The following is a 19,473-nucleotide window of genomic DNA, read 5'->3' on the forward strand; positions in this document are numbered from 1 at the left end:
GTAGTGCCTGCTCCATTTTCGTTGTTCTCGTGCATTCTCTTGTCTTCGCCATCTTGGTACTGCTCTATGGCGATGTACTGCTCCACGGCGATGTACTGCTCCACGGCGATGTACTGCTCCACGGCGATGTATTTCATAAGACCCTGCAAGCCGAGTGCCGGTGCGTTTTGCTGCACGAACGCCGCCTTGTTTGATGTGTGCTGTAGCGGCATGATAATAAGTGGAAGGAACTAGTGGACCCGAATGCTTGTCTTTCCAAAATTACTTAGTCCTCTCGTAGCAGCTTCCTTCTCATCCAACCCTCCCGAAAGATTGTCTTATCAGGGATTCTCTCAGTCTTTGAAGCAGTACAAGGAGAGCACACTTGTAGGCATCTTCCCGAATGCTTCATTGCGCCATCGGTACAGCTTTCCAGCGTAAACGTGCTTTCGTGTTTTGCGGACCTCCTTCACTTCCTATCGAGCTCAACGCCCTTTCCAACGTGGATATGCTTTCGTGTTTTCGGGACCTCCTTCACGCTCCCAGAGGCCGCTCTTATCCAAGCAAGAGAGCTTCCGCTTCTGCTATGCTAGTGGGACTGCTGCCGCTGCGATCGACGTCATCGTCGTCGTTCGAGGAGGAGAGAGCGAGGCCGGAGGAGAGAAGAAACCAGCGGCAGGGCTTCTACTATCGAGGCGGCGATGGAGCGGCGGCGGCGGAGCTTGTTGCTGTTACTGCTACTGCGGAGAACTGAGAGGTCCCGGGAGGAGAGACTGCTGCTGCTGCTGTGAGATTACCGGTCCTTGTGCTTAGGTGGACCTCCTTCACGCTCCCAGAATCCGCTCTTATCCCTTTCCAACGTGAATGTCAAGATGTCCCTGTCCATATCGCACCCAGAATTCTGCCGGACTTAGGTCCATAGATGTGCTTTCGTGTTTTTCGGACCTCCTTCACGCAGTGAGCTTGTTGGTTCGGGTGGGCTTGGTTTGGGGGTCGGTTTCATGCCATGCCAACAGCGCTGAGTGACATGCCAGACACTGCCAACAAGGAATTGACAGCGATTCGGAGCCACATTTCCATCAAAATCACGGCTTTATGCCTGCGATACGCAGGTCATAGCCGGATCCATCTGGCGTTGGTCTGGCTCGAGGTCTTTGTGCCATGCCAGCTAAAGACATAACTGGCTCATGCCAATTGGCATTAGCAGTGCCAATGCCATTCATGCCAATAGCGTGCCAGACCAGCAACCTCACTGCCTTCACGCTCCCAGAACCCGCCCTTATCGAGCTCCACGCCATTATCACGCACTGTCCGGGGCAGCGCTACCATGGTCAGTTTCCCTTTCCCTGGCGAGCCATCCTCCCAACGCAAGCAGATCGTTCGGGAGTCGGCACACCTCTGACATGACGGGTGTTTCCTCACCTAATGAAGACAATCACCTGGTCGTTGTGCTGCTCCGTTAATGCTGCTCGGCGGGGATCTGCATGCTTCGTGTGCTTTGGCGATGATCGCATAATCGTTCTCGTATCCCCCAAAGGCGGCAGTGGCAGCTTCGAGAATGTCATCGTCTTGGGAGATTTATTGTGTGTGTCTGTTGGGGATAAAGTTGTTAGGAAGATGAAAGATATGAAGCCGTGTTGCATAAATTCCTCATCATACATGCCCTCAAGCCAGCTGGATGGATTAGATATACTCGCACGTCCAACAAACTTATGTTGGACGTCCTACCACAAGTCGGCTCTCCTGCATCGAGGTGACCCTCCAAGCTGTTGAATTGCGGGCCATACAGTGCCGTTGAGTTGAGACCGCGGAGTCGCTAGCATAACGAGCCGCAGCAGAATACTTGCCCCGGCGATATGCGAGAGTAATCGACGCCTCGCATTTGAGGTCTTCCAGCTCATTCATTTCTAATAGCACATGTCATAGCATACAATCTCGCAGGCTGTATGTACTATGCCCCCAGCCCTGCTGCATCGCTCAGAGGCGGCTTCTCCCCGTCCTACAACACGATGGCCCAGCCCAAACCACCTACAATTATGACCACCATTACTCCCGCAACCTCTCTCGCTCGTACTCCGCTACCTTGATACGCCACAGGTGCCGTGCCCGTCGCCTTTGCACTCGTCTCAGTCTTCAACGAACTCCCCACCCCAGGAATAATCAACGTAGAAGTAGACGTCACATACGGCGGAGCTGGAGCCGAATGGGTGTCCGTCAGTAACGGCGCCTGCTCAGACGACGCAGTAGGCGAAACAGGTGGCGGCGTGCCGTACCCAAGGTCAGGAACGGTCACGGTGCTACCTGATTCGGTGACGGTGTAGGTAGTAAGGATGACTTTTGGCACGGTGATGGTCGTGAGGATGGTTGTTGTGATGGCGCTGGCGGAGGCAGAGTCCGTGGCGTGGATGACGACTTCGGAGGAGTAGGTGATTGTCGTGCAGGGAGGAGGGGCGGGTTGGGTGGCAGGCTGGGTGGTCACGGGTGACGCCTCGCTGGGTGGGGGAGGCAACGCTGGAGGGGTATAGACAGCCGGCATGACGCTCGATGGACAGCCTGTGATGATCGCTGGGTTGGAGGGGATGTATGGCGCGCAGAGACCCACGAGGTAAGAGACGCCATTGGTGGTGTTGTCTGCGGATTGGGACCAGGAAGAGAGGCAGCCGTAGACCTTTGTGATGAAGTTTATGTTCTTGCAGAAGCTGGGAGGGTGGGGTAAGCGATGATATTAGGACTCAAATTGGATGGCATAGGACTTACCAAGAGTAATCGGTATTATCTTTGCAGGAGACGGTGTGGAGCCAGGTGTTGAGGCAGCGAGGAAGGAGGTCCGGAGAGCTAGGCGGAGGATAGTTTGGTGGTGAAGATGGGGTCGTCGCAGCGGCAGTCGAGGAGGACGTGACTCCGATAGTAGCGCTTGGCGTTGAAGGGATAGTAGTCGAGGACCCGACGGAGCTTGATGACGGATAAGCCGGAATACTGTACGCTATGCTACTGTTGTGGACAGCACTACTGCTGTAGACCGGAGCTGTCGCAGGCGAATTCTCGGAGCTGCCGTATGTTGGAACAGACTCTACCGGCTTGGTTTCCGAAGATGAAGGGTAGCTCGGAGCACCTTCGGAGGTCGTCGATAGCGAGCTCACCGGTGAGCTGTATTTCGAGGAGGAGACGGGAGACGACTCCGCAGAGCAGGAAGATCCATACCCTCTCACGCAAGAGGACGTCTCAACAGGTGCTACCGAGCTCGTGGTCGAATACGCAACAGGCGTCGAAGCCGCAGCCGTCGAAATCGAAGTCGAAGTCGAAGAATACTCAGGAACCTTGCTCGAAGCGGAACCACAATTGAACTCAATACTGTGCACACCAATACTGCAACCCTTCCCCTTGTAGCTCTCCGCCGGCTTAAACGTCACACTCTTGGCTCCACCACACTGACTGTTCTGGATTTCGATCCCGCCAGCTTTGCAAGAATGGTACTCCTTGCACACACTCTTGTCGGGCATCTCGTAGTGGCATTCAATGTCGGCATCCTCGCTAGAAGAGACTTGGTACTTGTCGATGGACATGGCATCATCTCCGTTGCAGCCGATGGAGGGATGATCGTCGAGGTTGGAGGAGATGCATTTATCCTGGAAACTACGTCTGGAGAGGAGGTCACGTTTGCCAAAGGAGTTTGTACAGGACCAGTTGCTGAATTTGTTGCCGCCGTAGGAGTCAAACGAGCCGGTGGAAAGGTCAGCCCAGTTGTAGCCAGTCTTCTGGTTGTCACTGCACTTATTGTCGGTGTTGTCAGGAGTGGAGTATTGGGAGGTAGTATCCCATCCGTGGTGGCCAAAGGTTGCAGATGCATGATGGATGGCCAGTCCTGCCAGGCCGATAGTGGTTGTGAAGTGCATGTCAGCTGCTGTGAAGAAGTGGTGGAGACTGTATAAGGATTTCGGATCCGCAGATAAAGAGTAGATTTGAAGCGAAAGGAAGAGCGGACCAGCCACTCCAATGCAATGCAATGAACGTAAGAAGAGCAGACAAGTTCATAATGGAAGAAAATGGCGGCCACACTGTTATACAACATTCGCAGCGACAACCTCCTTACCACAAGCACGCGAAGCACTCACTGCTATTCTGAGCGCTGATCAACATGTCGGCCGCCCGCGAGCATGTGCGGTGTGTCATGCAATAAGCGAGCGGTTGCATGGCGGCCAGACGTGCGGTTTTCCCTGTTGCTGGCCGTGCTGGAGGCGCTGAAGACCGGGTTTCATATCCACGGCAGGACGGTAGCGATGTTGTACCTTGCGCCAATTGACGCGCGCGCCTGGCGGACTGAGTCGAGTGTTGCGCGCGGTAAAGGAGAAAAGTCATGCAAGCGCCGAGGTGAAGTCAGCGTGGGTGGAGACTTCAGGGCTTCTCCTCAGCCAATTAGCGGCCATGAGCCAGAACGCCCTCGTGTTTGAGAAGCAACGACTGACACGATAGCTACGCCAATCCTCGACCACATACTTATTGGCATGCTAATAGATCAACGTAGCCGAGAATCCAGACGTGAATCGCATGAAGGATCGCCGCCTGCATCCTACTGATCCTTCCCTCGAAGCTTCATTCACAAACCAAGAATGAACCACCGAGGACGAACATCAACCTCCCAGTCGAGGACTTCGCCAATCGATCCGCAATGAAAAGCGCAGAACGATGGGCGCCGAAGCATCAAAACCTCAGACAGGCGTGAAGCTCCAAGTGATAGGCGCAGGTAAGCCGCACCACAATGTAACCACACATCCTCCCATCACCTCTTGAGAACTGTGGGAACGCTGGGGAGGTTCGTCTCGTCTCAGAAAATATCTCTTCACACGAACACTTGGCTGACTCGATTATCAGCCTCCCCATCGACTGTGTGCTACATCCAGCCAACGATCATCAAATCCATAATCTCACGACCTAGAGTCGCTGTTCGATCCATACATTCGAAAACGGAAGCTGGCTCTGAGGACCCCGATTGCGTGCGACCATCCTCTGAAAGACCTCCCTCCATGAAGTCATTGGACCTTGGCGAGACGCCCTTCTTCAGGCGAATGTTTATCCCAAGCCTGAACAGAGACCATCGTCTCCGGCGACGAAACTCATATTACAGCCTGGATCTCCATCCTCCAGCATGACCCATATCGCTGCCTGTCCGACAAAGCTTTCGTGTTGGACGCCTTCCGTACCCTGACGACCGGCTACGTAGCCTGCGCGGACGCTCCCCTTGCGCAAGTTGTGCCTGAACTGCAAGAGATAAACCCCGACGCCATCGTGTTGTGCACAGTCCGGGATCCGGAGGCGTGGGTCAAGTCCATGGGCGACACGGCGGGGGCGTCGTTGCAGGCGCTGTTGGCCGTCATGCTGTTCTGGGTGCCCTGTCTGCGGTGGTTGCCGCGTTTCTTGAACGCGATGATGGAGGGGAGGTATGGAGAGTTGTATCGCCGAGCAAGAGAGGGAAAGGTGGTGATGCATGGACGGGCTGCATGGGAGAGGCATTCGAAGTATCTGCGGAGTGAGCTTCCTGAGGAGAAACTGTTCCTGGTAAGATGTAAAGGATGGGTGGGAGCCGATTTGTCGGGCATTGGGGGTCAAGGCGCCCATTGGGGTGGAGTTTCCGAGGAACAACGATGGAAAGACAACGAGAGGCTGGCGAGAGAATCGATTCGGAAACGGTTAGTGCGGTGGGCTGCTATTCTGGCGAGTCTCGTGGGTGGAATCGCTGTAGTGTGGCGGTATTTTTGACGGCTTGTTCCCGGTTGTTGTTACTGCGCTGCAACACGAAGGCCTCAGTCCGTCAGTCCCATCATTCCTCACTCGTCCTCTTCTCTCCGTATAGCCGCCTCGATTCGCTCCGTCATGACGGTCGATGCTGCTTCTTGCACACCGTCGCCTTGCTCCACGATCTCATCATCCCCCACCATCTCATGCCGCACTTCTTCCGTCCCACCCTTCATCTCCATTCCCATGCCCTCCAAGAACTCCTCCGCCTTTCTCCTCGAATTTCTCTCCCTGACCTCCTCTCTTCTCTTCTCAATCAGTGCCCTCCTCTCACCCAGCTTACTTTCTCTCTCCTTCCTCATCTTCTCCGTCTCCGCTCTCTCCCTCTCCAACCCTGCCATTTGCTCCTTCCTAACGCTTTCATCTGCATCAAATTGAAAGAAACCAGTACCCTTAGTTCTGACCTCTTTCCTCCCATCGAAATGCTCCTCCGGCGGCGGTGTCAAACTCCGATCCCTCTTCTTCGCCAATTCCGCCATTTGCGCAGCCCGCGGCTCGTCCGGATCAAACGCTTGATGCTGAATCGTATCCCCGTAAATCACACTCGAAGGCGCCACAGGGCGGGCGGTGAAGCGATCATCCGCCGGCGGCGCATTGTTCGCTCTGTCGATGGCGGTTCGAGCGCGCAAGGCATCGAGTTTCGTACCCTTGCGTGTGCGACCAAATTCATCAATATACTCCACTTCCTCTTGCGGTGTATCGCCGTCTTCTGAGCCGTTATCAGACGAGCTATCCTCCCTGCCCTCTGCTCGTGCTTCCGCCCATTTCGTGTCAAAGTCCACCGCATACCGTTCATCTGCGTCCTCCACATCACCGCGTTTCATCGCTGCGTATAGCCGTGCTTTCTCCTCCATTTTGCGCTTACTCCGTTCCCACACATCTTTTCCCAGTGCTTCTCCATTCGTGGTATGCTTTTGAGCGAAAGTTCCGGAGACATCGGCTTCGAGATCGCGTTTGGCCCGCTTGGCGGTGTTGCGATTGTGGGTCGTGAAGATGTCGTCTTTCTTGCGAGGACGAGAGCGTGCGGGCGCGGGTTTGGAGTTGTCTTTGGTGGTGGACGAGCCGATGAGAGAGCTTAGTTGGGAGGTAAAGGAGAGGGTGGTGGAGGAGGATATTTCTTTGCCGGCATTGAGGTTGCGTTTGCGGGAGAGACCCGGGTAGAGAGCGTCTTTGGAGGCCATGGTGGGATAGAGAGTGAGGATGGTGGCGGAGGTGGAAGATGGAAGTGAATGAAGATGGAGCTGGACGAGAGAGTTGTGGGGTGGGGGCTTTTTGGAGCATTGCACGGATTGGGTCTAGTGCGGACAGGAAGTGGATCGTGTTTCGATGAATTATTGGTGCGACTTTCTTAAACCAACGACCCGGTCCTCGGAACACCTACAAGCGGATGTCAGGCATAAGACTCGATGGCCAACAAAGTGAGAGCAAATCGCGCTACGATCTTTCCCAATCGTCACCAACTGACGGCTGGTCGCTGGGAACGAGTCCGTGGAACCAACACCTCAGATGTGACCGCCAGGACACATACAATCGAGTCGCAGAGCCGGTGGTGATTTACGCTATTGCAATGGTATTGACATGGGCTTGGTCTTGCCCGTTCGTCGTGAATACAAGGGAGATATCAGGTTCGGAGGGGCCGTCCGGACGGCCTTTCAGCGCTTGCAAGGCTTTTAGCAGGCTCTAAACCCGCACATCAAGGGCACCTTGGATGTGACATGGTTTAAGTGGGTCGTATCGCTTGTTCGTGTTGTGCGATATCAACAAAGGTAAATGAGCAATCTACTAAGCTTCTGGGAGCACTTCGGAAGCCTTTTGCGAGACGACGAAATCTTTTGCTGGGTGCAAAAGGAGCCAGGCCATTCTCGATAGATATGTGAGGACCAAGAGCGAGGGAAGCGACACACAAGATACGTGCTTCTCCGAGTCTGGTGTCTTGACAGCCTCCTAGTCCGGACTTGCGGAAGTCCATGTTGCCGAAGAACACAAGGCGAGAGATAATTCTAGGCACAAGGTCCTACCTAGGCATATTAGTTCACTGGTAGAGATTGCTAGAGTATCTGCACGGCCACCGACTCCGACGCGGATAGCTCGCAACAAAGATAGAGCATACCGTGGGAAATGGAAGCCTTGCCGTCATTTGCCGACGCTGGGCACGTGTTGTGCCGAAATTAGAGATTCTCAATCCCTGATCCATTAAGCCGGCAGGATAGTGCTCGTGTTCGCAGACTCGGATCAAAGGTAGAGCGTAGCGTAGTGCGATCAGCACGTCCGTCTTGTGCCCAAATTAGAAATTCGGAATCACTGATCCATGCAGCGACAGGACAGAGATGTGTATAAAGGGCGCTGAGCAGAATGTCGAACGTGCAATCACTCGACCTTACTTCAAACACTTACGAGCACCACAATCGCACACCACAATCTTCAGGTCCATCGGCGTACAACAACTCCCTGCCGCAAACATGAAATCTACCATCGTCTTCGAACTCGCGGCCCTCGCGGCTGTTGCTCTATGCAACCCCTCGGGAAAGGACTTCACGCAACTGGAATTACCCGGCTGGGACGCAGGAGACAGACTGTTCCCGGCGAACGTTATCGAAGGATATCACGATGATTACAACAATCAAACGGCTAAGTCGTGGTCGCACCACGTCTTGGAACGCTGCCGTACTTTCGAAGACGGCACGTCCACAATCTCATATTCCGGTAAGCATGTCGCTCATTTATCGAACGCTATCGTTTCCGCGACTGACTTTCTCTCATAGCGATCAACTCCGGTACACCGAAAGATCGATACTGGTTTGGCTTTTGTTTCCGAGGCGGCAGGACCACCGCGACGGATTACGTACTCGTCGACGGCGTTCAAGATTCGATTGTCTACACTATCTAGTGGTGTACCTGTGCTCCGCAGCGCCCACAGTGGAGGAGATTGTGCGGGCTCGTCGAGGCAGCACGGTGGATCATTGCTCCAGAAGAAGAAGAGATACCAGGAGGTTGTTGGAAGGTAGCTCTTGAAGGCAAGGACGGAAGGACGAAGGTATACAACATTCGGTCAGGTGAACTTTCCTCTGTATCTAGTCGCTTCATTGTATTGATTTGGCAACTTGTCTTTGCAACGGATGAACTGTGCAGCCATCGAGGCGGAACCTGTGGGCATTGTACGAGCGTGACTGTAAGGATTGTAACAAAGGCGGGAGATGAAGGCTGGCGAGCCGCGATTGGTGCTGCGTGGATGGGCTGCGGTAGATGCAGTGAATAATCTACATGTTGATAGTGGTTGTGCGCTCCGTCAGAAGTTTGCTCTTGATAGCTGTCTCCTTCTGCTCTCTCTTGGTGCGGCTCTGTCTTGATATGTTCAGAGACATCCATCGCGGAGAACACAAGAAGACGCCGCCTAGTTCGGGAAGCTGATGTATTACCACGCGGATGTGAAGAATGGGTTATAGGGAGACCGAGTCTTTATGCTTCAAGATATTCTCTGATGGATGACCCATGGGCAGAGGAGTGGGCTTACCAAGTGGATGTCTGCATTTACACAGCTACGACGCTGCCTCGTTGCCGACAAGGCAGACGGCCAAAAGGCGAGTATCTTGCCTACTTTCAAAGAATGACTCACCTCGCAAGCCGACGAGCAGACGTCGCAGTGTTTGTCGTCCCGTTTAGGGATATGCTCTATTGCTGGATATGCTCTATTGCCGTGGTTGTCTGGATCTTTGGTAACGTCCTTGCCCTCGCGGGCCTTGATGGACCCCTCTTCCGGTGGCCAACGTCCATCGCCGTGGTCGTCTGGATCGTTGTAAAGAGCGTTGGCCTCGCGAGCATGGAGGGAGTTGTCGACGGCGACCGGCGCTGCTGCGACATTCCTGATCGCAAGGAAGACGATGATGCTTCCGACGCAACGCATAATGTGCGTGGTTGACATTGCTGGTCCTGGTGGGTGATGCTGTCCTCGTGAGTGTTGTTGAGTGAAAAGGGGATGTTGCGATAGAATGTTAAGTAGCACTGCGTCTCGAAGTTGGCCTTTATGCGCCCTGAGTTGGGTGTGGTGCTAGGCTTCACACTGGTGGCCTGATGTGGGAGAAACGATGTAATTCGGCTTGGATCAGCTCATGCGTATCGAGTACAAGGACCTTGGTCAGGAGGCTGACACAGTCTGACTCTACAGGACGTGTTCACAAGACCTGAGAACGGCCGCGGGAAATCGTTGAGGTGATGTGACGATGGCTGCTCCAGCACAAGCTGATGTTGTTGACAGGCAACGATTGTCGGGTTGCTAGTGCACAAACAGACAGTTCCGCCTTTCGACCTCGCCCGTCTTCACGGCACCAACGATTGTCACTCCATCCATGCCCCCGCCGATGCCTGCGCCTCGGCAAATTGCTTGCTCCAGGGCTAAGACTCCACAATATCCCTGCCGAAACCTTGACTCGGCAAATGTCGTGATTTGTTCGAGCTCGCATCGGCACGGAAGAAGTATTGGTATCACACTCAGGGACCGAACACTGATTACTGCTTTGGACATAGGACTTGGACCTCCAAATCAAATGAAGTGCAGCGGTCTGGGCTCCACAAGTATTTGACATCGAACGATCAACCTGCATCGACAAAGCAAGATTGATGAGCCAATTCCAACAATGTGCACTGCTTTTGGCTCAAGTATTCCCGTGTCCATCACACGAACCATTAGGCTTTGACGGAGATTGCTGTCATGGTTCAAAGAATACCGAGCACTCATCGCAACAGGGTCATCTGCGCGCCACGCACGCTGTGTGCTCAGTCCAAACTGGGCATCCATGTTCGTGCTCCCTGCGGCAAGGCATGGATCCTTGCACAAATCGTGGAATGTATCGGCTGCGGTAGCTATCCTCGCGCTTCGACCCGGAACAGCGATAACGATCCGTAAATTGGCTCTGTTGCGGAAACGAGGCACATCGCAGCATTTGAACCGTCACGACACAATCAAGACGATGTTCGAGCTACGGTGAAAAGGCTGCACGCAAGAAGTTACCTTGGGAACATCCATTGTCTTCATTCGACTTTGCTGGGTGTGGTCGTGTTCCTGTATGCTGGTTCACCTTTCGGAGGCATGCTCGAGCGGACCATCACGAGAAATTTGATGTCTGGCCCGAGAGGCGCCGATTGAGATTCCGAGAGTAAGCACTTGTTCTGTGTGCACGAGACAGGTCTGTACATGCCCCGCTGTCAGTATTCATTGTCTTACTCGTTCTCATCCTCCCTCTCCTCTCGACGCTGATCCTGCGCCGACGATCATTCTCCAACTATGGTTAAGCGATCATTCAGGATCACGATCCTCTTCTTGCTCTCTGCTCTGCTGCAGCTTGGAAATGGCGTTGGTGTGCCCCTGCATCACCACCAGACCCCGCGGGACAAAACAATTCTGCCTTCAGGCCTCCAGAGGCCTCCACAGTCTCCCTATGTGTACAATGATACGGCCGAGTCGATTGAACGAATTTCGAAACTGATGGCTGCAAACGAGCGAGCTACGGTTCAAGCCATCTTGGATAGTGTCAAAGATCCCAAATATGCCACCTTTGAGAACGTCGTACAACCATACTGTACTTCAGCCTTGATCGGAATAATTGAGACATGCGCTGACTTCGATTCAGATGACAAGGACAATGCCAACGCGGCGCTGTCGTTTCCACTCGGTGCCTACTCCCTCTCATCCGTGCCCGGTATTTATGACGCCGTGAGCAAATTAGACGACGACGTCGATGTTGTCATCACGGAGACTTTTTCGAACAAGGCCTTGACCGACCTCGTGGTCCATGTCTATCAGGCAAATCACGATGCAACGACCCTGAGCACCCTGAACGATGAACAATTGACCATTCTGGAGGACTTCTACTCATCTTTCGGGCTCCTGACTCTTGCACCCGCGCAGCGGGACCGGTACAATAACCTGACACAGCGCAATTACGACCTCCAAGATGAGTTTACCAAGAACGCGGAGCAGCCAAAGTACGTATACTTCACAGCCGAGGAGCTTGATGGAGTGCCAGCAGATAGTCTTCAAACTCTCGAGAAAGCAAATGCCACTGGCGAGAACGCAGGAAAGCTGCAGTACGACGTGCAGGTTGTGAGTCATCCGGAACGAAAAGCAAAGAGCATGTCTCGACGCCTATCCCTTCTTACGGACTTCCAGACCACCTGCTGACTTCCCTTTCAAGTTTGACAAGTTCATCGCCGTGAATACCTATGCCGTGAACGAAACGACAAGGTACACGAACTTTCTCGCACGAGATCGAATCGCACCGGAAAACGAATCTATCCTGAAGGAGATCCTCAAGACACAGCTCGAGATGGCACAGCTGTTCAACTACTCGTCATGGGCTGATTTTACGTAAGTCCCGCGTCCTTTCCCAGAGCGTACGAGTCCTAACTCATGTGTGCAGCCTATCGAATACTATTGCTAGCAACACGACGACTGTGAACGCATTCCTCCAGGACCTTCACACACATCTCACCGATGCCAGCAACAGGAATGTAGCAAGTATAGCTCAAGCGAAGTCGAAGGATACAGTGGTCAGTCCGGTGGGCGACAAGGACGTCGCCTACAGATGGGACTAGTAAATTTTCAGATCTCCTTGCTATCGGGAGATTGGCGACTGACCCATCGCAGCAACTACTACCCCGAAAAAGAGCGGCAAACCCTCTTCGACATCAATCAGGACAAGATCGCGGAGTACTTCCCAGCCAACGTGACTGTAAGTGCTCTGGATGGTAGAGAGTCTGCGGCGCAGACCCAGAGGCTGTCAATTTCGGGCTGCAAGCCGTTCCCGCCTATGCCTGAATAGATTGCTGTCAATATAGCTGACCTGTACACCGTTTGCATTTAGGTTCCCGCGATTCTTGAGTTTTACGGCGGTAAGATTGATATGCACCAGGCCTGCAGCTTAGTCCGAAATTGTTTTCCGGTCTATATCCGTAGGTCTAGGCTGTACAATCCTCCTGGCTGACCGTTCACTTTAATAGAGATCTTTAGCGTTCGTTACGACCGAATCACGGGCCTCGATGCCGATGCCTTGTCCCCAACTGGCAACGGCGGTGACTTGCTGTGGCACCCTGATGTGATGATGTACGCCGTCTGGGACGACTTTAAAGACTCCACCTGCAACACAACCAATGTCATAGACCCAGGCTTTCGCGGCTACCTGTAGGTTCGCCCACACACACTCTCTGACATCCGCTGACCTTGTACGCTTTTGTTTGCAGGTACCTCGACCTCTTCTACCGCGAGGGTGTCAAAGATGGTCACGATTCGAATGAGCAGAATATTTTCCCAGGTTATACCAAGCCCGACGGCTCTCGAGTGCATCCAGCGTCGCGTGTGATGATGAATCTTCACAAAAGTGACCAGGAGGACATCAAGCCGTCCCTCATTCCTTATCGCGAACTTCCCGGACTCATGCACGAACTTGGTATGGTCATACGAGAGTCAATGTTCATGATCACGATCTGACGTATCAATCAGGGCACTGCATGCACGACGTCTTGTCCGTCACCAACTACGCTCGCACAATAGGAACATCTGTTCCCATTGACTTCGTTGAGGTAAGTAGGGCTGTGAAGATTTGCTGTGCAAACTAGGAAGATGTGAGAAGCGTCTGACAAACAACAAGTTCCCAAGTCAATTCATGGAAAACTTCAGCCGGGTGCCTCAAGCTCTCCGACAGATTTCGAGACACTGGTCGTCTTTCTCGCCCCAAGCCGCCGAGGCGTGGAGAAAAGAACAATCAAACTCATCAAATAGCGCAGACGTTCCTCTTCCACCGGCGACCATGCCTGACGACATGATTGCCAACGTCATCAACTCGACCCGCGTCAATCTAGCAGCCGGCGAGATGAGGCAGATCATCTATGGCACGTGGGACCAAGAGCTGTTCCAACTGGCCAGCGCCGACGAAATCACCGCGCTCGATATCAGCGCTCGCTACAACACCCTCTATCGCAACTTCAGCTCGCTTGGGGACCCCTCGGATCTCGGGCAAGACAAACATTGGGGCTTTTATCCTCTCAGCGACACGTCAGTCTACGCCTTGAGACCCATTCCGTCTCTGACCTTCAGCTAACACTCAGTCTTTGCCGAACAGCTTCCTAGCCAATCAATACGCCGGCACCTACTATGCCTATCAATGGTGTTTGTCCTACGCAGAAGACGTCTTCTTCACAGCATTTGCGGCCGATCCATTCAATAGTGACGTGGGAATGCGATACCGCACCCAGGTGCTGCAGCCGGGTTCTTCAACAGATCCAGTCATTGGCCTGAAGGAGTTTCTGGGCCGCGACCCAAATAACGAAGCATTCCTTGCGTACTTGGACATGTCTGTATGATTGTCGCAATGCACAAATTCGGTCTAGTGCGGGCCGACGAAGGTGGAACGGCTTTGAGTGAATTGCTTCTGAGACGATACCGAACGACTTCTTTTCCTCCAAAAGAAAGATGCCACACACGCTCATCTGTCCGGTTGTCAGGTCCCATCTGCAAAAATTCTCACAGCACTTCGGCAAGTCAGGGACAAAAGGCAAAAACATACAACACTACGGATTCCCCAATTGTCACCAACTTGAGTACTAGTGTAGCGATTAGATGGTTATCAATGGCTGATCGGACGGGAAGCCGATTTTTCATCTATCTGTGGTCGTATGTGCTTATGGTAGCGTCGAAGTAATTTATATTCCTTTGAAACTGAAGGGAGGTAGAACTGTGGAGCCATTCGAATTCGCAGAACACAGGCGTCTCACTCCTTCCTTCACGACTGGTCCCACTTCAACTTGAACCTTCCCTCCGACTTCTGGTAACTCCTCAAGCAATCCACAACCTCCTCACCCGTCCTCGCCTCAACCATGATGTTTTCGTTCGACTTGCTCACAAACCCCTCGCCCACCGCCGTCTTGACCCAACTAATAATCCCATCCCAGTATCCCTCCACATTGTACAGCACCACCGCTCTCTCGTGGATTCCCAATTGGTTCCACGTCACAACTTCCATCAATTCCTCCAGAGTCCCATACCCACCACTCAAGGCCACAAAACCTCCTCCACTACCCGACTCGATGACTTCTCTTGCCATCATCTGCTTCCTCGAATGCATATCCTGAAAAGCAAAGAGTACAAGGTCAGCGAAGGTCGTAGACATCTAGGAATGGAAGAAGGGGCCAGACACCCGAGACAAACTCGGACCACGCGGGCGTTCTACACTTCTGGTTCTTACCTCAACAACGCTGATTCGTCCGTAGACGCTCTCATCAATCACGCTCTTCACCTGCATTGGCGTTTTCATTGCATTGCCATTCTCCTGCTGTAGTTCACCTGCGGCCTTCTCCCCGTTGCAATCATCTCGCTCCCCGCGGAGGAGTGCTTCGGGAATTACGCCATGCACGGCGTCAGGACCGGAGAGCGAGACGAGGGTCTTGGCGATCTCGCCCATGACGCCGTATGTACCGCCGCCGTAGACGAGGCGGATGCCGTGGGCGTGGAAAGCTTTGGCGAGCTCGCGGGCGGCTGCGAGATGCGCCGGAGAAGCACCTGAGGAGGCACCGCAGCTGGATGATGTTAGTGGGCGTTTGAGGAACAAACATTATCGATGGGACTTGCAAGACACAGACAGTGGGTGGTCTGTCAGATATTTTGGATGTAGTTTTTGGTTCATCGGCTCCGGGAATTGCGGACATGTCGAAGATCTTGTGTGTTCTTTGTATAAAGGTGGCTTGGTCGTAGTCAAGAAGTGCGAAGCGCGAAGTGTAGCGAGGGTGTCTGGTGGAATGAACGGGAGAAAGTGGTGAGATATAAGAGGATAGTGTTCGGGCTGTGAGCAAGATTTTGACGATGAGCAGGCCGATGCGTTCATACGCTGTCTATCCGGCTCAGCCTTTTCTGCTCCAGAATCGCAGCCGAAGACAATCTGGACGATAGGTGAGGGCGTCTGGATCCTGAAGAACGTGGGGTGCGCAGTGCCGTCTCGAACGCTACGGAAACGCACATCGTCCGAATGCACGAGCCGACCCTCCTCCGCTCCCGAGTCCCCGCTAAACTTTCTGTCGTGCAAACAGCATGCGAACGCATTGGAACGTTCACCATTCAGGCCCGGCCGGAGGTCCGCTGTCTGAGCCCCGGACAGGGGACCAATGCGTCTCTGCGAGTAGGATCTCTTCCATCCAAGCCGACATGCGGCAGTACTTTGTCCTGCTCCATCTTGTTCCGAACAGGGACAGTCGCAAATTGTTTGAACTCCTTGTCAACAGGCCTCGAACGGCAGTTCGGGCGCGGACGTTGAGCACTCCGATACGTCAACGGCTGTACATTGGCACGGAAGTATCGATGATACTCAAGGTTGGGTCACTGATGCTTGCTGCGGAGCTGTACAGCCTCATTCTGAAGCAAGCATCGAGGTCCGCCCCTTGAGGATGACACCAACCCTCCCGTATTCATGTTCGAGACCCGTCGAAGAGCACTATCATCTTGCTGATCGCGTTCTCAGCATAAGCACACACTTACTGTAAGAATGAGCAAGGTTGCAGATGATGTTGCTCTTCGACGGGTCTCGAACATGAATACGGGATCGAGGTAATGGATCCCTCTCCTAGCTTTCTTTCCGGGCGAGCTTGAGCGGTAGTAAGAAGAGGAAAGGACTATTTTCGGCTCAACTATGGGAGATTTCTTTCCGTGACGTCGGCGCCGGCAGTCAGAGGAATGCAGGTCTTGGACGATGCTTCGCAGGGCATCTTGCCGCTGATGCTACAACCTGTATCCTGCATACGGGAATAGCGCGGACAGTCGACAAAGTCTATCTACCCTGCTTGAGCACATTTCGGCAGTTGATCGAGAGCTCGCACTGGCACGGAAAGGCCGGTAACACGCCCAAGGGGCTATGTACTACTTCTTGCTTTTGGTCCAGGTGTTGTAGAAATATCAAAGCAAGAATCAATGTTCGCTCCCTGTGCTGTGATGATGACACCGAAAGTTCCGAGCTAATGTAAGCTGCTAATGTAAGCTCAAGGAGGCGGGAACGGTAACATCTGCCGAGGACAGGGGTGAGCGAGGTTACTGACAGCGAACACCAAGTCATGGATGCACGACAGCATTTGTGCATTTGTGCAGCCTCTGTGCACAAATCAAGAGACAGTGGTCGGTCCCTGTACCCAGTCACCGATTGCTCGGCGCCAACATCAGCTCGTGAAGTCCTGGATCACTGCGTTTATACGGCAACGGAGCTGTCGGTATCATCCATCCGACACTACTGACTCTTGCCTTGATGACAGGAGCTGTACAGCTGATCTCGTGCAAACATGAATGGCTGCGCTAAGCCTTGCCCGATGTATACCCGACCTTCGTATGCGCGGAATATTCCATTTTGACATTTTGACGAGACCGTACAGCGTCTAGGCATCGGAGTCCCGCCCGATCTTGGGAAAGCAGGCCATCTGCAGACCTCGAATGGTTCGATCTCCATGTGAGACATATCGCCTTGTCCATCGATGTCGAGACGTGATCGGATGGTGAGCACTCCGATGCAACAACCCGCTGTACCTCGAGGAAGATCTTGATAGACGCCCTCTGTACAGCCTCCGTCTCCGAGCCAAGAGTCAGCGGTCAGTCCTCGAACCCAGTCACCGACTTGTCCGCGCCAATGTCAGCTCGGGAAGTCTTCCAAGGACCAACACTGCCTCCAACCGCCATCGACAGAATTTTCGATGCCAAGTGCCATTCCTGTATGCCGGATAAAGTCTGGATGTGCCGTAATACCCTGGAACGCTGGTACCACGTGCTCATCAAGGGAGCGTTATATAGAGGTCCGCAATGTCCATTCCCCACGCGGAGTCCAGCCTATCATCGAGATTTTACTTGTATCCTCTTCTCCATTGCAAAATCATGTCGAATCAACAGCACATCATCGCCATCGTTGGGCCGACCGGCATAGGCAAGACCAGACTCTCCATTTCCTTGGCACTGGCACTGAATGGCGAGGTCGTCTCGGTCGACAGTCTTCAAGTCTACCGAGACGGTAAAATCATGACTGCTCAAGCGACTGCAGAGGAGATGAAAGGCGTTCGACATCACATGATTGATTACCTCGAAGCCGACGAGGAACCATCACATTACAACCTTGGAGCCCTCGACGCAATTGCCGACATCCACAGACGAGGAAAGGTTGCGATCTTGTGCGGAGGCTCGACCTCGCTGACCGAGCCACTACTCTTTCATCCTTTCGTCGCTAGGTGCCAGCCTCTCGTCATCACATTGTTCGCCCAGCTCGACGTCCTCGGAGCTCTAACAGATCGTCGAATCGATGCAATGATCCGTGACGGACTCCTGGATGAGGTCAAGGCTCTTGCCGACCTGCAAAAGTCCATACCGGTGGCTGTAGCCGAGACTTCGGGTAGGGGCGTCTGGAAGGCAATCGGGTTCCCAGAGCTAGCACCATGCTTGTACGGCGGCGCAGCAGCTCCATCCCTGCAGAGTGGCATCGACGAGATGAAGCAAGAGACCCGAGCGTACGCTGCAAAGCAGCTACAGTGGATCTGGACGTCATTTTTACGCAAAGTCCACGAACGCGGGTTCATGGCGCTCCTGTTGAGGGTGGACGGCGTTGCTACGTTCGCCCGCGACGTTGAGGAACATGCGGTCGGATATGCGAGTCGATGGCTTCGAGGGCGCGAGTGGACTGCCGGACGACCAGGCTGGCGCTCAGAGCCATTTGCTCCATTTGTTCCCAGTGTCGAGAACATGGCGGTCGGTGTGGACTGCTGAGCGAACAGGCTGTCGCACGGAGGCGTCTCCCATCATATGAACGAAGCTCGGTCCGAAGGCATTATTCGAGAAAATCTCGAGCTCGACAAGGCCTGGACCGTAGGGAGAATCCGCTTCACCCAGGTGCATGTTGCTTGGTTGCCGTCTTTACAGTGGTGCTGAAACGAAGGTGGAATGAAGGTGGAAGGATGGATGTGAGGTCGGATGAGGCAGTTTTCGGTCACGGCTCAGGTGAAAGGATCTACCTTGTTGTGTTGTGGAGCCCGGCGTTTTGTTTCGGCCTTCGAGTGGTTGCCTGAGGCCCTAGTCATTTGTCTTGATTCAGAAGATGTCTTGTCCAATCGAACCATTGAGTTATCCGCTTGCTGATCACGCTGAGAAGGAGGCAGAGCGTTCTGCTGCATGAAGCAAAGTAATAATTAGCAAACCAGTCGTTGAATCTGGATGTAAACATTCGCTTGCACTAGTTCTACCTAGTCTTGAGGCGGCCGAGCCGGCAAAACATTTGGTAGACCGAGCGTACAACGAAGACGCACATAGCTTGCATTTGCGACAGCGACAGGCGCTTCCATAGTCGTTCGCTCGTATTTCCAGCCTCGTTCGGACAGCGCGGTTGAAGAGGAAAGGAATCCTTTCGAGATCGTGACAATTCCGCACACTTGGATTCAACGACACCAACAGACACAACAATAAACCACCTTGATGGCTCGGCGATCCTTTCGAACATGTCCAAAATCCCGAGCCTGACACCGAACGCACAAGAATGACATAAAAGGCGGCACCGTCGAGCAGGAACATGGTCGGAGAACATGGTCGGAAACACCCAGCGACTCCGGAAAAAGCACAATCACCGTACACCGACACTCGACGCGCCTTTATGAGAACTGCAAGGTGTGTGGAATTGATAGAGAGCTGGAGTGCAGCTTGCTTCGGAG

At 53.5% G+C, this 19,473-nt stretch overlaps 7 protein-coding genes across 7 annotated transcripts; 3 read left to right on the forward strand and 4 right to left on the reverse strand.

The window, feature by feature from the left end:
• Positions 1 to 1,880: 1,880 nt before the first annotated feature.
• On the reverse strand, positions 1,881 to 4,116 carry MYCGRDRAFT_90418 (uncharacterized protein; the record flags this gene model as incomplete). Its single annotated transcript, XM_003855719.1, has 4 exons — positions 1,881 to 1,886; positions 2,012 to 2,678; positions 2,737 to 3,880; positions 4,092 to 4,116. The coding sequence occupies 4 exons, from the start codon at positions 4,114 to 4,116 to the stop codon at positions 1,881 to 1,883; spliced, it is 1,842 nt and encodes a 613-aa protein (XP_003855767.1).
• A 1,835-nt stretch (positions 4,117 to 5,951) lies between these two features.
• On the reverse strand, positions 5,952 to 6,878 carry MYCGRDRAFT_26025 (uncharacterized protein; the record flags this gene model as incomplete). Its single annotated transcript, XM_003855718.1, has 1 exon — positions 5,952 to 6,878. A coding segment is annotated over one exon (927 nt), but the record flags the coding sequence as incomplete, so codon positions are not given.
• Positions 6,879 to 8,228: 1,350 nt separating this feature from the next.
• Positions 8,229 to 8,656, forward strand: MYCGRDRAFT_90420 (uncharacterized protein; the record flags this gene model as incomplete). The annotated part of the gene is made up of 2 exons (XM_003854702.1): positions 8,229 to 8,472; positions 8,532 to 8,656. 2 exons carry the CDS (start codon positions 8,229 to 8,231, stop codon positions 8,654 to 8,656), a joined length of 369 nt encoding a protein of 122 aa, XP_003854750.1.
• Positions 8,657 to 9,276: 620 nt separating this feature from the next.
• MYCGRDRAFT_90421 (uncharacterized protein) lies at positions 9,277 to 9,688 on the reverse strand (the record flags this gene model as incomplete). Its single annotated transcript, XM_003855717.1, has 2 exons — positions 9,277 to 9,291; positions 9,383 to 9,688. 2 exons carry the CDS (start codon positions 9,686 to 9,688, stop codon positions 9,277 to 9,279), a joined length of 321 nt encoding a protein of 106 aa, XP_003855765.1.
• A 1,497-nt stretch (positions 9,689 to 11,185) lies between these two features.
• On the forward strand, positions 11,186 to 14,094 carry MYCGRDRAFT_11143 (uncharacterized protein; the record flags this gene model as incomplete). The annotated part of the gene is made up of 11 exons (XM_003854703.1): positions 11,186 to 11,342; positions 11,394 to 11,863; positions 11,958 to 12,130; positions 12,183 to 12,356; positions 12,410 to 12,510; positions 12,763 to 12,943; positions 13,003 to 13,208; positions 13,262 to 13,341; positions 13,410 to 13,480; positions 13,541 to 13,813; positions 13,881 to 14,094. Coding segments are annotated over 11 exons (2,100 nt in total), but the record flags the coding sequence as incomplete, so codon positions are not given.
• A 446-nt stretch (positions 14,095 to 14,540) lies between these two features.
• MYCGRDRAFT_67803 (uncharacterized protein) lies at positions 14,541 to 15,666 on the reverse strand (the record flags this gene model as incomplete). The annotated part of the gene is made up of 3 exons (XM_003855716.1): positions 14,541 to 14,885; positions 15,003 to 15,333; positions 15,386 to 15,666. 3 exons carry the CDS (start codon positions 15,460 to 15,462, stop codon positions 14,541 to 14,543), a joined length of 753 nt encoding a protein of 250 aa, XP_003855764.1.
• Positions 15,667 to 17,659: 1,993 nt separating this feature from the next.
• Positions 17,660 to 18,740, forward strand: MYCGRDRAFT_107854 (uncharacterized protein; the record flags this gene model as incomplete). Its single annotated transcript, XM_003854704.1, has 1 exon — positions 17,660 to 18,740. One exon carries the CDS (start codon positions 17,660 to 17,662, stop codon positions 18,536 to 18,538), a length of 879 nt encoding a protein of 292 aa, XP_003854752.1.
• Between the last annotated feature and the right edge of the window lie 733 nt (positions 18,741 to 19,473).

Source organism: Zymoseptoria tritici, chromosome 2 (assembly GCF_000219625.1).
Source record: "Zymoseptoria tritici IPO323 chromosome 2, whole genome shotgun sequence".
In the NCBI taxonomy this organism is placed as follows: Eukaryota; Fungi; Ascomycota; class Dothideomycetes; order Mycosphaerellales; family Mycosphaerellaceae; genus Zymoseptoria; species Zymoseptoria tritici.